The following is a 16380-nucleotide window of genomic DNA, read 5'->3' on the forward strand; positions in this document are numbered from 1 at the left end:
AATCAAGTATCGTCATATTTTTTCTCTCATTTTCAGTATTTTAACGCTAGGCATAATATTAACATAATTATTGACATGTTTCTAAATAATACCGCTTTAGAAACTTTTCAGTGCTTTTAAGAACTTTAAATGATATCTATTCTATGTAATATTATAAATAAATATAAAAATATATGTACTTTATGCAAATTCTGAGAAAAAGGCTTCTTAGTTAAAATATAAAATATTTAATTCAGCACACTTAGCGCGGTTTTAAATGAACTAATTTCATTAATTATGAAACAACCACCATTTCACCCCACATGAAAACCAAAATTTTACCTAGAAATTAGCAAATTATGTAAAATTTTGTATTATTTAACATAAAAGTTAACATAAAATTACATAAATATGCGTGATATCGCTGTAAGTGATTTTTTATGTAAATTTATTTTAATGTACTTTGTTTGCTATTGATAACATAAATGCACATCATACATACATATAAATTAGAGTAAATTTCTAATAACATAGCATGTAAAAAAAATTCTTTTCTCGTTAAAATTTACTATTTCTTATTACGTAGAAAACGTTAACTTTTAAAGTTATTTATTTGTACTAAATTCATAATTTTTATTGTAAATTTGAGCCTTAGCAATAAATATTTTTAGAAGAAATTAAAAATTGACTGAAATTTCCGAATCGTAAGTCCATATAAAACTTCAGAAGAGGAGATCTTCATAATTAGAATATTACAGTTCAACCCAAAACTTTGGAAACATTCAAAGAATTTATAAAATATCATCTTGACAATTTTTAATGGGGTTAATACTATTATACCTAAATCTCAGTTATTGTGAAAATAAAATAAAATAAATATCTTCAGCATTCCATTATGAGGTTCAGAAGACGACATTTTCTAAATTCTTTTGACGACTCCGAAGTTCTGGGCTACACTGTATGTAATCCAAAACTGGAAGAACGAAATGTTTTAGACGTGTTTAATGAGTGAATCTTGTTCTCTGATTGGTCCCACCTCCAAACTGTTGACCAATGAGAGCAGAGTTTAAAAAAACAGATTACTTATTGCGGAATCATATCTTAAGTCAAAAAATTTGAATTTTTAGTCTGTTTATAAATCTTATTTGTCCTCTCTTAAAGCCAATTTCTTAAAATATCTTTTTGTGAGGTTTTCATTTATCTCAACAATCAAAAGTTTACACCATGGAATATAAAACCGTGGGATTAGCTGAGCGCTATCCCGACCTAAAGATTTAGTCCCTGTTATAGGTTAAAATAAATGGTTAAACTATTGAGAGAGCTTTAATCTTTGCTAGTTTATCTGCTACTCCAGGATCTGCTGAACCTGGAGGATCAACACCCTGACTACCACCAGCCCCTCCACCTCCTTCCACACCCTCTCCTCCATTACCATCAGCCATTCTTCATAGGAAATTAGATATTTATTTAACTTCAATATTTTCATAGTCGTTTTAAGACATAAGTATTAAGTATCTATATGGTAGGAAATTGTCAGTTAAAAAGGATTTTTTTCTAACAAGAAAAGTAATTGGCATAAAAAACTAAAAATGGTCAAATTGCCTGAAAAAGGCATTTTTTTGGTTGCATTTGATCAACAATTTCTTAAAAATATGTTAGCTTCAATTTGCACAATTTTGTTTTGCAAATTAAAATTGAATTTAAAGATTACTGCCAAATTTTGTTCCGAAAAAATGTATGAATGAATGCAAAAGTTACATTTTTGTATATTTATCTAAAATTAGCACACTAGTTTTGAACTAAAATATTTTTCTAATGTGTATCAAAGAAATTAATACTGAAATTAAAACTGAAATCTCTATCGTTATTACTATCAAAGATCAGAACTTTTTTTACCACTACGGGAGGATTTCATATGTATATAAAAATATCAATTCCCTTGAGTTTGGAGTGCCAGTAATTAGGTTTGTGTATAACCTTGTGTTCTCTCCATAATAATCAACCTAAAATAAATTTTATATAAATAAGGTGACTTGCCCCCCCCCCCCAAAAAAAAATTTTAAAATAATTTATAACGGTCTTTAAAACTAAATTTTATTAATTACATTTACAATACCCAGCATAGGCCTGCTAACCACAGAAATTTGCACTGGTATAACAAAGACGACATTAATATCATTACTGAATCTGTATATTAAAGGTTGAAAAGATATCAGGATTTGAGGAGACTGATCAGTTCCTAAGAATAATTACTTTCATCAAATAATAATTTTTCATAGCGGAAATAGAGTTTAGGCTTAACAAGGGTAATGTTACATCGTCTATACGAGACATCCCCTCTACTGAACTTCTGACCTACTAACTTTCCGACATACGACAAATGTTTATTTTGTATTATTTCATGGTTAGGTAAGAAAGACAATTTTTTGGGTCGAGCGCTGCGGCTAATGGTAGACTAGGGGGCCGGGCGCTGTGGCCATATGTCCAACTAGAAGTGTAAAACCGAAAGTGCCAAAACTTTTCTTCTTGTTTTGCTTTATTTTATTTATTTGTGTGAAGGCTAGAAACCAACCTGACTGCGTATTAGAGCTTGAAGAGAAGGATTAAAATATTCAATTCTTTTCTTATAAAACTGGGGAAGTTCTAGCACTAATAACCTAAACAGAAACAATACAAATATTTTCAAAAATGTTACAAATATTTTTTTTACCTATTTTGCTTTTCAAAATCCTCTTTGGCTGCTTGATAGCATCGTTTCATCTGTTCAGTCTTTACTATATTCTACAAATGCGATAAGATAATAATTATTTATATTTATATTTGTTTATAAAGTGTTTGTCTGTCTTGATGTTTTTGTGTATGTCCGATTATAGTTCATGAACCCCTTGCCCGAATTGCCTTAAAGTAAACTCGTTAGAACCACAGGAAGGTTCTTAGCTTTGCTTGAAAAATTGTAAAGATCTCCTAAGCTATTACAAAATGAAATAAAACCGCCCATAATCCAATTTCATAAAATCAAAAATCAGAATTTTGAGGAAAATAAACAATGTTAATAAGATAACTTATTGGGCCTTGGCGTCCTGTCAACGTTTAAATAAAATAACCATGTAGCAACCTTATTACATTAAGCAAAATGTAAAGAAGTGAAATACAAATATGTCGATCAAACAAACCAATATTGATTGGTCTCAGTTAGAAATTTATAAATTGAGAGAGGTAGTTGAGCAAGCTATGGCTGATTAAACTAATCAATTAAATTCTCAATTCAGTTAAGAGAGGTTCAGTCCTTGGAGAAATTTTCAGAATTAAAACCTTTAATAATCCGAAAACGACGGAACCCTCCACACTTTGATCAAATTAAGGTTTCGTTGTAAATCGGACATTGCCATATAAACACAGAGTGTCACTTGAAATTACGCTTACAGTCCCTTTAAATTTAAAAAGTTTTTAACAAGATATCATTATATCATTCTTGACAGCCTATAGAAGTTGGACCGATGTTCATACCTGCCCCGTTCTCTCTAGTTTCTGCTGTTTCTCTAGTTTATCTTTCGTTCTCAGAACTTCAGCTAGGGTCTGATCCCTTCTCTTCAAGGCAGCCTAGAGGTTGTAGAGATTATATATTAATAACAATACAGATAGAACACTAGATGTCGTCTTTTCAAGATTTAGGGGTTTTTCGTTCACAATAACCTTAAGACAGATGCCAAATGAGTTACGCGTATGATCTCTCTTTGTCTTGTAATTCAACGCGGCATGCGCGTAACTCCTTTGGGATTCTGCCTCAGGGTTATTGTGAACGAAAAACCCCTAAATCTTGAAATTGCGACATCTAGTGTTCAATCTGTATTGTTATTAATCTATGGTAGAGATATGCAGTTATAACCAGAATAATCGGAATGACAGTAGTTACAAACAAACAGACAAGCAAAGTTTATATATATAAGTAGAGAATAGGAACACATTTAATTAACCTGAACATGAGGAAACTCTCCAGTTAGTTTCTTCAACGGATCAACAACAGTTCTTTGGTTCAGGTCTTACCAAACCAAATACAATCTGAAGTCGGGACAGTACACTGTACACTGTACACTGTACACTGTACAATACTATTTTAGTATAATTTGAGATTGACACATCACAATAGCGTTTTTCTCAAGAGAAAAGTTTGGTAAGAGCTGAAAACTTTAGAATGGTGGATATTGAGATTAATGCTTAATCCTCTGTTTTTCTTAATATCGAGACTAACCTAATCTTGTACTTGTATCCTGAAAATTGTATAAAATTCAACCAATCATGAAGCCGATAAATTTGAAATTTTACGCGCCATTTAAGATTATAAACAGAAACGGGAGAGACTCTCTAAATTTAAAACAAGTTTTTGATTTTTCTCTACTTTATCCAAGAAATAACGGTTTAAGAAGAAAATCAAAAGTGTGCCCATTGGATACTCAGATTAAGTAACTGGGATTTAGGATATCTCATTCTAAAGTTTTCAGCTCTGGTCTTCTAATCTTGCCAATCAATGGCATGAAGGAATTGAGTTTTAGCCATTAATTCAGATATTCTAATCCCGATATCTTTGCAACTCAATGTCACAGACCTTAGATATTTTAAACTATGTATTCTCTTAGATAATAAAAGAAATATCATCAAGTTGCGAAGATATAGGGATTAGAAAATTCGAGTTTTTGGCAAAGTCTTAATTCTTATGCCCATATAATCATTACTTGGAAAATATGGATTATTATGTAGACTGTAGAAAAGGTTGAACGATTTAACAAATATGTAGAAAGTCCACGAAAAGTAATATTTCTCCTTTTAAGAAATAGATTTTGAGAAGAACTAAGATGAAAACAAGAAGATTGTATTTTCCTGTCAAGTCCTCAGTAGTGTGACCCATCTGATATGCTACACTCACATACTTATCTGTTAAACTCTTTAGTTCAGCATCATCCTAGAATATCAAGAGTTAAACTCTTTAGTTCAGCATCATCCTAGAATATTAAGAGTTAAACTCTTTAGTTCAGCATCATCCTAGAATATCAAGAGATAAACTCTTTAGTTCAGCATCATCCTAGAATATCAAGAGTTAAACTCTGTAGTTCAGCATCATCCTAGAATATTAAGAGTTAAACTTCTTAGTTCAGAATTATCATAGTATATCAAGAGTTAAACTCTTTAGTTCAGCATCATCCTAGAATATAAAGAATAAAACTCTTTAGTTCAGCATCATCCTAGAATATCAAGAATAAAATTCTTTGGTTCAGCATCATCCTAGAATATCAAGAGTTAAACTCTTTAGTTCAGCGTCATCCTAGAATATCAAGAATAAAACTCTTTAGTTCAGCATCATCCTAGAATATCAAGAGTTAAACTCTTTAGTTCAGCGTCATCCTAGAATATCAAGAATAAAACTCTTTAGTTCAGCATCATCCTAGAATATCAAGAGTTAAACTCTTTAGTTCAGCATCATCCTAGAATATCAAGAATTTAATTCTTTAGTTCAGCATCATCCTAGAATATCAAGAATTTAATTCTTTAGTTCAGCATCATCCTAGAATATCAAGAGTTAAACTCTTTAGTTCAGCATCATCATAGAATATCAAGAGTTAAACTCTTTAGTTCAATACCATCCTAGAATATTAAGAGTTTAACTCTTTAGCTCAGCATCATCCTAGAATATCAAGAGTTAAACTCTTTAGTTCAATACCATCCTAGAATATTAAGAGTTTAACTCTTTAGTTCAGCATCATCCTAGAATATCAAGAGTTAAACTCTTTAGTTCAGCATCATCCTAGAATATCAAGAGTTTAACTCTTTAGTTCAGCATCATCCTAGAATATCAAACCTACAGCTACAGTGAGACCCATGAAACGACGACATAAAGACGACATTTACGCAATTTTTAAAAGTGTTCTTTGTTGGTTCTTAAGTTTATATTTTTAACAGAAGCTTAAAAATGAACTCCTAAATGCCTGAAATGATGTTATATTTCATGTCTAAAATTATACATTCGTCAAATACTGTTTTATGGTTTATCTGATTGTTTACCTGGCAAATACTATTTTATGGTTTATCTGATTGTTTACCTGGCAAATACTATTTTATGGTTTATCTGATTGTTTACCTGGCAAATACTATTTTATGGTTTATCTGATTGTTTACCTGGCAAATAATATTTTATGGTTACCTGATTGTTTACCTGGCAAATACTATTTTATGGTTTATCTGATTGTTTACCTGGCAAATACTATTTTATGGTTTATCTGATTGTTTACCTGGCAAAGTTGTGAGTTGCAGAGGTCGGAGGCCAACTTTTCCTCGGCTCTGTGGAGGCCAGAGAGGAGGTCTTCACTCCTTCTAACCTCCTTATACAGCTTCCTACAGTTCTCATCCAGCTCCTGTACATTACGGTGCACGTTGTACAATCATGATATACACTTACATAGGTTTACTAAGACTATAACTAACTAGGTATGAGGCCAAATTTACAGAATTTAAACCGCTTCGCTGAACCGCCAAAAACTGATTCAAATTGAGTGCCGGGTCAAAACTCGAAACACTGAATACAGTTTCAAGCGGAACCAACCATGTTTGAGCCGCGTATCAAATTTAAAATATAACTTATTTAAACTATGTATTATATGTAAATATTCTATACCTGTAATTTGACAAAATTTAGTTCTAGGATTCTATCATCTTCATAGGAAGCTAAACCCTACACCATCAAAAATATCAATCAAACATATCCATGGTTTTCAATTTCAATGAATCAATTAATTGATTGATTCACTGTTTGCTTGTTTAATTGATTGCTTGAATAATTGATTGGGTGTTTGTTTATTCGTTTGTTTGAATAATTGTTTGTTTGTTTGATTACTTGCTTGATTGCTTGATTGCTTGCTTGATTGCTTGATTGATTGATTCCTGGGAAAGAGCAGGTTTCTGGCAAAGGGCTGGTTTCTTTAAAGGGTTCCAAGTCATGTTTCATTTATCTGAAATATATAAAATGTAAAACCTTATCATATTAATAGTGATGACTACATTCAGAAGAAGACAAAATTTGGAACAAAAACTGATTTAAGATCTTGGGGTACAAATCAAATATACATGTTAAAAAATGCAAAAAGTTGGTGTTCTCTTTCTTATTATGAATCTAGAATTAACTCAACTTAATTTTAAATGACAATTAAGTATAAATAATAAATATATATGATTCACATCGGAACCATTTCAGCACTTATCTCTGTAACGATAAATTGTCTTCCAGTATTGAACAATGACACAAGTGTAACGAAGTAGGGGATTGAACGAGAACTGGATAAGGGATGAAGAGTTAGAGAGTAACTTTAGAGAGTGGTTCCTGCAGGTACTCAACTAAAATATATACCCTTCATATTTCAAACAAATTAGAAAATATCATTTTTATTTTGTTAAAACCTTCAAAAACAATAATAATTCCATAAGAATTTTGTTCATTGCACAAGGCGTGTGTTTCAATAAAATAATAAAATAAAATAATTATTTCATTAAATCAAAATGAAGAATTCCCTAGTGCATCACACTTTTTGGTCAGCATACCCAATTCAACACTAAACATAAATACTATTAGATATAATAAAATAAAAAAAATAGCAAGCATGTTTATTTTACAAAATTTGACATAATATATATACTGTAAAACACCATTTGGCAGCATTTGGCTTGGTAAGTTTCCAAAATACCCTTTATTGCTATGATATTGTGAACATGTATTGGTATATCAACATAAATAATGGTTCTATACCTTGTATTAGAGCAGAGACAAATAACTAGGTTATTAACATGTTTAATGACTATCCTCCCTCCCTGATTCTCCATTAGAACCATCTGTAACTTATCCTCGTCCAAGCTACCCCGCCCATTCTGAAAAAAAAAATAATTCTGATAGTGAGAGGCCAGTTTTAAAACCTTAAATTTGAGTTCTGTATCATTAATTAGTCTCAACTTGGTAAGTTATTAGAAGTTTTTAATTGATTTTTAAACTATACTCAACTCAAAGAAAATTAGTCCCAGCATTAAGTCTATTTAAGTTCAATGAAAAACTCAATATTGAGACAAATCAATTAAGGTCTCTGGATTTAGTACAGTAGTAAGTCTCTTATCTGGATTGAAGGGTAAATATTTTATTTTATACCTTGTGATAAATAGACCAAATATTGCTGGCTATGGCTGAACCAACTCTAGGATCTGTTGGACCTAAAAAAGACATTTGTCTGCCAAATTTTTCTTTAAAACATCTTCTTTTTCCACAACTTCACAAGTTATTTACTTATTTACTATTATACAGATATGATCAAAATACATCCTGCACAATCACATTCTACTGAAAATGGGGCATTCAAGTCAACTCATCAGCAAGGTTTTAATATTATTCTCTATTAATTTCATCTAGTTTCTACTTCTATTTTCCTCCCTGCAAACAATTTGATTTTCTTATATAGTTTGAAAATATTATTTTTATAATTGGAAGTTCTATTTAATAATAAAACAATTAAAAATTTATTTCTTTTCTTATTAAAATATCTAGTTTCATTCAGTTCTTCAGAACATTGCTTCGTTACTAGGAGTTTAACAGAGAAAAAAATGTAATCCTTTTTTATTATAAGATATCTTGATTGTTCAAAGCTTTTGATCTTAGTCAAAATCGTTTAAAACAATAAAAAAGTAATTAGTTTAAGTTAGTATTTGAAATATTTGAGTTAATATTTTCTCTAGGCTAATTGCACGGTTATTTTGTCTAATCATGACAATGATGTGTTCAGTACAAGCACAAGAAAAAGTGTACAGGTAAATACTGGCAGGAAATAAGTACAGGTACAGCTAGAACTTCCTTGACAGGAAATAAGTTCAGGTACAGCTAGAACTTCCTTGACAGGAAATAAGTTCAGGTACAGCTAGAACTTCCCTGGCAGGAAATCAGTTCAGGTACAGCTAGAACTTCCCTGGCAGGAAATCAGTTCAGGTACAGCTAGAACTTCCTTGACAGGAAATCAGTTCAGGTACAGCTAGAACTTCCTTGACAGGAAATCAGTTCAGGTACAGCTAGAACTTCCTTGACAGGAAATCAGTTCAGGTACAGCTAGAACTTCCTTGACAGGAAATCAGTTCAGGTACAGCTAGAACTTCCTTGACAGGAAATAAGTTCAAGTACAGCTAGAACTTCCCTAGCAGGAAATAAGTTCAGGTACAGCTAGAACTTCCCTGACAGGAAATAAGTTCAGGTACAGCTAGAACTTCCCAAAGGTTAGGTTAGGTCTTTTGAAGTGCCGCAAGCAGCAATGAAAGCCTCATGCTGTGGCTAGAATAGGCTAAGGGGCCAAGCGCTGCGACTAGAAAAGGCTTGGGGGCAAAGTGCTATGTCTAAGATAGACTTGGAAAGTTGCCACTTTGGAAAATGCCTTTAAGTACCTAACATCAAGGCAGGACATTAACCCAAAAAATAATGAAAAGAAAAGAAATAAAATCAAAAACTAAAATCAAGTAGAAGCATGAAATGAGTACAGCTACAGCTAGAATGTAAGTGCAGACAGATACTGCTTGCAGTACAGGTACAGCTAAAAAATAAATGCAGACAAGAAATGCGTACAGTAAAGGCAGGAAATGAGTACAGTAAAGGCAGGAAATGAGTACAGTAAAGGCAAGAAATGAGTACAGTAAAGGCAAGAAATGAGTACAGAAGCAGCTAAAATATAATTACAGACAAAAACAATACTGAGACAGTTATGTTAATGACAAGATATTGAAACGTGAAATCTTATATCTTTAAGTTTTCATCCTCAAAATAATTAAACTAAACACTTAATTAAATTAAGAAAAATTTAGCCAAACAATATTTTTGATTAAATTCGTTTCATGAATTATGATGTTGACCACTCTAGTGACTCCACCAACTGGCATCTTAGAGGGACTGTAAGCGTAATTTAAAAAAAACCTCCAAGCAAATACAGTAATGCCTGATTCACAACAATACCCTTAGCACCTTGTTTGTTCAAGCATCAATGTTTATAATTTTAAATTTTGAACTGATTTTTTTTCAATTGTGGTTTCTCTACAAAAATGACATGTTTTAGGTTTAAACTTCAAGGAAATCCTTAATAATCGGGCAATGCCATCTTTGCATTAAGGGTCACTTGAAATTACACTTAAAATTACACTTAAAATTAAACTTGAAATTACACTTTAAATTACACTTTAAATTAAACTTGAAATTACACTTGAAATTACACTTGAAATTACACTTGAAATTACACTTGAAATTACACTTGAAATTACACTTGAAATTACACTTGATTTTACACTTGATATTACACTTGAAATTACACTTGAAATTACACTTCAAATAACATATACTACGTATAAATTTAAGGACATGAAAGCTTTGTAAAAACATCTTGAAGCTATCTAAGCTCTCCTGTAACAGATATTTTGTCTTTAATAGACCTGGAATGCAACGAATATCTGACATTTCCTTCCTTGATTCTACTGTACAATCATAATGATAATGATAGTTTCCTTTCAAAATAATTCTTTTCAAAGTTTAAAATTTCTTTTAAGTCTTTGGTGGTCAGATGGAGAAACCTTCTATCCCTTAGTTTATCCTGATGGAAGAAATGCTGGGTAATATTTTCGATTATAAAATAATATTGAAAAACATTGCCAACCTCTACTCAAATGTCGCAGTTACTTTAGCAGTCAATGATCCTTCCCCTTAGATACAAAAATGTAAAGCAATTTTAATCTTTCCAATTTTGAACGTTTATTGATAAAACACAAATGTTTCATTAACCTTTTTCATTGATTTTGTACTGAATACTTTCTTTATTCAGACTGAAAAATTTTGAATCTTGCTAATTGTGCAAGATTTTTAAATATCTTTAAAAAGAAGAAGTTTTTGTTTCAAATATTGAATTTTGTTGTTTGAACATTTTTATTTTTATCCAACATTGAACAAATATAAAAGGTGATATTTAACATTTTTTCTTGCAAATGCAAATGCAAATGCAAATGCAAATGCAAATGCAAATGCAAATACAATTATTGGAATTATGTTTTAGTGGACCTGGACCTGGACCTGGAGGTTTTAACGGACCACAGGTAAAATAAAAAATTATTGAATCAAACAAAGAAACATACTTTTATTTCCCCATACCTGTTCACTATTCATTCATATTTTTCTGTTAGCCCCTTAAAATATAAGCTATACTAGCTTATTAAGGGTTTAGGGAAAAATTTAAAAAGGGAAGGGAAGAAAGGGAAAAGGGGAAGAGTAAAAGGCAAATCTGATATATTTATCATTTTGAAAAATATATGTTAAGATTCACATGTCTGATTCACAATGGGTACCTTAAACCTTTATCAGAGAAAACATTTATTTAAGTTTTCTCTCTCGCTCGATCCTTGGGTGAAAATGAGTAAACATTTTTGGGAAAAAGTATCAAAAAGAATGAAAAAACTTGCCTTCTGCTGGTGANCCCCCAACATTAGGAGTGATTCTGATCAATATACGCCCCAGTTTAACAGTTTTCTTCAATGTATTTTGTTTTAAAAATGTCAGGCCAACGTCCAGCAAATGAGAGCTCCCCCTCGTGGAAGAAAGTAGGAGAACTACTCACTACCCAGGCAGTAACTTAACATCATAATTAAAATCATCCGTTTCTTGACCATCAACTGGATGTTTTCTTATTAATAAATAATTATCTGTTAGGTGGAGTTGACAATCTAGGCTGAACCAAACGTTTACAAATTGGAAATTTATTCATTTTTATTTTAAAAAAAATATTGTTCAAAATTTTGAGCTGAAATAAATTGATATTTTTACAGCAAAAAGTTGTTAGACAATAAAAATAGATTTTACATGTTCCTTGTACAATATAAATAGTTTATATCTATTCCTTGGACAATATAAATAGTTAATATCTATTCCTTGAACAATAGGAATAGGAACCTACTTAAATTAAGACAGCAGAGTACTATGAGAGATATATAGAGATTAAAGGGAACCTACTTAAATTAAGACAGTAGTGAGCTATGAGAGATATATAGAGATTAAAGAGAACCTACTTAAATTAAGACAGTAGTGTACTATGAGAGATATAGAGATTAAACGGAACCTACTTGAATTAAGACAGTAGTGTACTATGAGATATATAGAGATTAAAAGGAACCTACTTGAATTAAGACAGTAGTGTACTATGAGAGATATAGAGATTAAAGGGAACCTACTTGAATTAAGACAGTAGTGTACTATGAGAGATATAGAGATTAAAGGGAACCTACTTAAATTAAGACAGTAGTCTGCTATAAGAGATATAGAGAATAAAGGGAACCTACTTAAATTAAGACAGTAATGTACTATGAGAGATATAGAGATTAAAGGGAACCTACTTGAATTAAGACGGTAGTGTATGAGAGATATATAGAGATTAAAGGGAACCTACTTGAATTAAGACAGTAGTGTACTATGAGAGATATAGAGATTAAAAGGAACCTACTTGAATTTAGACAGTAGTGTACTATGAGATATTAAAGGGAACCTACTTAAATTAAGACAGTAATGTGCTATGAGAGATATAGGGAACCTACTTGAATTAAGACAGTAGTGTGTTATGAGAGATTTAGAGATTAAAGGGAACCTACTTGAATTAAGACAGTAGTGTGCTATAAGAGATATAAAGAGATTAAAGGGAACCTACTTGAATTAAGACAGTAGTGTGCTATGAGAGATATAGAGATTAAAGAGAACCTACTTGAATTAAGACTGTACTATGAGATATATAGAGATTAAAGGGAACCTACTTGAATTAAGACAGTAGTGTGCTATAAGAGTACCATCAACCTTAAAAAGAAAGCTGCTTTCAACTCCATCCATTGTAACCTTAAACAAACGTATAATAATTAAATATATAAGCTAGCAATAGTTTTTAGCTTTTTATTGTTCATTGTTTTAATTTATTTTAAAATAAAATGTCGGAAAAATGCAATTTTACATTGAGCTTATACACGCGCGAGTATGGAAACGAGAGGCGTGACAGTTATTTCAGTTTCTCCCTTCAATCTTTTACTAACAAATTAGCATTGGTTTATTCATTATTCTTTTGTAGTAGTCATCTTCTAAAATAGTTGTAATAATAATATTATTTTTGGATGAAAACAATTGAAATATTAGAACAAATTCGAAAATATTTTTGGTTCATAGAAAAAACCCCGGTACTATTTGTTGGTCGAGAAATTATCTTTCAAAAACTGATTGAAAAATGTTTATGTTAAATTCTGTTGATAAATAAAGGAGGTATATAAAATCCTTTATTCACTCAGCCTACAAGTTTATCTTAATTACCTGGGCTAATACCTCTGTGAGTACTCTTGGCTTCAACATTTTTACTGAAAAGGTAAACCTAGAGTGCAAATTCATTGTTTATATACATTATTTACTGTACAATATAATTATACATACGTTATACTATAAGTTACAAGATTTAAATCATTTCACAATTTTTATTTGTTAAGCATTATTTTTGAAATTATTTTTAATTGTAAATATTGTTAATAAATAAATAAAATAATAAATACAATTTAATCATTTATAAACAATCCTTCAAAGAGATTTCAAATTTAATTAATATGCTTAATTTTTTTGCAAAAAAGTTTGTTCCTTAAAATTGTTTCTTTTCTTTCAGAACTATCATTCTAACAATTATTAACTAATTTCAACAAATGGAATGTTTAAATCACAAAAATTTAAATAATCTAAATAAAATAATTTTTAAAACTTTCAAAAGATTAAATTCATATTAACTACAATGTAGTGCATAAAAGACTACTCGGTACTCATATTGCAGTGAATGTAGGACTATCATTATGTAGTGAATGTAGGACTACATCTCCTGTGTTGTAGTGCATTTAGAACTACTTTCACCATATCAAAGTGCATTTAGAACTACTTTCACCATATCATAGTGCATGTAGAACTATTTTTACCATATAAAAGTGCATGTAGAACTATTTTCACCATATCATGGTGCATGTAGAACTATTTTAAGCATAACATAGTGCATGAAGAACTATTTTCACCATATCCTAGTGCATGTAGAACTATTTTCACCATATCATAGTGCATGTAGAACTATTTTCACCATATCATAGTGCATGTAGAACTATTTTCACCATATCATAGTGCATGAAGAACTATTTTCACCATATCCTAGTGCATTTAGAACTATTTTCACCATATCATAGTGCATGTAGAACTATTTTCACCATATCATAGTGCATGTAGAACTATTTTCACCATATCATAGTGCATGTAAGACAATTTCTACTTTCTAAAATTATGAATGTAGAATTTATCTTCCTATACTGTAATATTGTTAAGATTGTTTTGCTGTGTTTGTATGACTACTATTTCAATAAAACTAATTTCAAGATCATATGACTGGCTAAGCAGTAAGCACTAGGCATATGTTGTCAAACATTACTTGAATTTACTACAGGCCCTTCTGAAGATAATCAATGGTAACAAAAAACATGACATAAATTATTTGAAGTATGGTTATACTTTGTTTCTTTTGACAAATAGTAATTCCATAATACGACAAAATAGATATTTTAGGAACATTTTCCCGTTACAATATTATACATATTCATTATTCAACACTTTTAAACTACTTATAAGACAAAAAACTTATGTTTTTTTAGTTAAGGTACTTAGTTTTATTGTGACTAAGCTGAAGGAATTTAAGGCCTAAAAAATATTACATTTTCAAGTGATGACCCACTTGAATCTTGAATGCTTATTCCAAAATTGTTGCTGTACAGTGTACACTGTACCGCAGTGTATTGTACAGTGTACACTCTTTACAATGCACATTATACACTGTACAGTGTCAAATAAGTGGGATAAGAGGAAAATCTATTTTAATTCCAATAAAAAACTTAAAACATTTGAATTGTTTAAAAAGTCTAAATTTTCAGCCATAGGAATAATTGAGATTTTGAATATCTTTTTTTCTATTCTATAATTTAAAAAGAATGTTCAAAATTTCAAAGGGGATACAGGATGTTATAAAGTCACATTAAGGATGGATTTTCATTTCCATTTTTGTTTCTAAAAAACCTTTCAAGAAATTTGGTAGATTCCTGACGAATGGTTCATGGCAATCTCTGACAGAAACATCAGATAGAAATTAAGGTACTGCTGATAAATTATCCTATCCCTTAAAACATTTACTTTTTACTAACAAACAAACAGATAAACAAACAAGCATAATTTAGTAGAAGTCTGGGCTGAACCTCGGTCAAAAATAACTTAAAAAACGATTATTAATGTCACAATTAATGCCATTGGAATCATATAACGCATACATAATATTACGGATCTAACTAAATCTAAATATCCCTGTACTTTTAATTAACGCTCCTGAATGTGGACATTCAATGATGTACATGCAATCAATGCATAGGTAGCTTAGGATACATTTAATTTTGATGCAGATCCGGATTCTGGTCAAGAAAATTTCTTTAAACTATGCAAATTATAATGAGTTAACTTTTTTTCTTTTTTTTCGCGGATTTATAAGCTTAAACTCGATGAACAATTTCAGAGACAAAATTTGTTTAATAATCTCTAATTAGATAACAGAATTGTCAATTGAGATGATCCAAAGCCAAAATATTGTTGATCCGGATCCTAAGCAGTGCAAGAATTATTGGCTTGAGATTAATAAAACAACCATTGTTAATTGTTATTGTTGGAAACATTTTTAAATTATACATAAAAAAAATTTTCTTAACAAACGAAAAAAATCTACAGTAAAGTTAAATTTAATTGCACTGCAATTCCATGAGAGACAATTTTCAACTTTAGAACGCGCGGGATAATGGACTGCTTATTCCATAAGAGAAATTAAGATTTTACAATAACTATTGTATTAAAACTGTTATTGATGAATTGTCTCGAAGTCGAATAGAACCGCTATTGATGAATCGTCTCGAAGTCGAATAGAACCGCTATTGATGAAAAGTCTCGAAGTCGAATAGAACCGCTATTGATGAAAAGTCTCGAAGTCGAATAGAACTGCTATAGATGAACTGTCTCGGAGTAGAATAGAACCGCTATTGATGAACTGTCTTGGAGTCGAAAAGAACCGTTATTGATGAATTGTCTCGAATTCGAATAGAACCGCTATAGATATATTGTCTTGAAGTCGAAAAGAACTGTTATTGATGAATTGTCTCGAAGTCGAAAAGAACCGCTATTGATGAACTGTCTCTTAGTCGAATAGAACCGCTATTGATGAATTGTCTCGAAGTCGAAAAGAACCGCTATTGATGAATTGTCTCGAAGTCGAATAGAACCGC

At 30.8% G+C, this 16380-nt stretch overlaps 2 protein-coding genes and 1 long non-coding RNA gene across 5 annotated transcripts; 1 reads left to right on the top strand and 2 right to left on the bottom strand.

Moving 5' to 3' along the window:
* Positions 1–410: 410 nt before the first annotated feature.
* On the bottom strand, positions 411–6991 carry LOC111708392 (bridging integrator 3). 3 transcript variants are annotated; one of them, XR_002766654.1, is made up of 11 exons: positions 6910–6991; positions 6644–6700; positions 6261–6383; positions 4855–4936; positions 3954–4018; positions 3487–3579; positions 2690–2760; positions 2552–2636; positions 1918–1982; positions 935–1422; positions 411–715 (listed from the first exon to the last, which is right to left on the bottom strand). XR_002766654.1 is itself a non-coding variant. In XM_023481752.1 (10 exons), the coding sequence occupies exons 1-10, from the start codon at positions 6964–6966 to the stop codon at positions 1284–1286; spliced, it is 837 nt and encodes a 278-aa protein (XP_023337520.1). In that variant the 5' UTR covers positions 6967–6991; the 3' UTR covers positions 790–1283. The 3 variants fall into 3 exon arrangements, 1 of the variants encoding a protein (XP_023337520.1); XR_002766653.1 differs by having other exon boundaries at positions 411–749; XM_023481752.1 differs by lacking the exon at positions 411–715 and having other exon boundaries at positions 790–1422.
* A 104-nt stretch (positions 6992–7095) lies between these two features.
* On the bottom strand, positions 7096–13448 carry LOC111708393 (ragulator complex protein LAMTOR2). Its single transcript, XM_023481753.1, has 6 exons — positions 13361–13448; positions 12820–12898; positions 8159–8220; positions 7769–7887; positions 7534–7574; positions 7096–7359 (listed from the first exon to the last, which is right to left on the bottom strand). The coding sequence occupies exons 1-6, from the start codon at positions 13433–13435 to the stop codon at positions 7319–7321; spliced, it is 417 nt and encodes a 138-aa protein (XP_023337521.1). The 5' UTR covers positions 13436–13448; the 3' UTR covers positions 7096–7318.
* On the top strand, positions 8513–11649 carry LOC111708394 (uncharacterized). Its single transcript, XR_002766655.1, has 5 exons — positions 8513–8609; positions 8740–8811; positions 10579–10641; positions 11079–11118; positions 11579–11649. It is a non-coding gene; the product is annotated as an uncharacterized LOC111708394 (long non-coding RNA).
* Positions 13449–16380: the final 2932 nt, after the last annotated feature.

The sequence above is a fragment of the Eurytemora carolleeae genome, unplaced genomic scaffold (genome assembly GCF_000591075.1).
Source record: "Eurytemora carolleeae unplaced genomic scaffold, Eaff_2.0 scaffold20, whole genome shotgun sequence".
Classification (NCBI taxonomy): Eukaryota; Metazoa; Arthropoda; class Copepoda; order Calanoida; family Temoridae; genus Eurytemora; species Eurytemora carolleeae.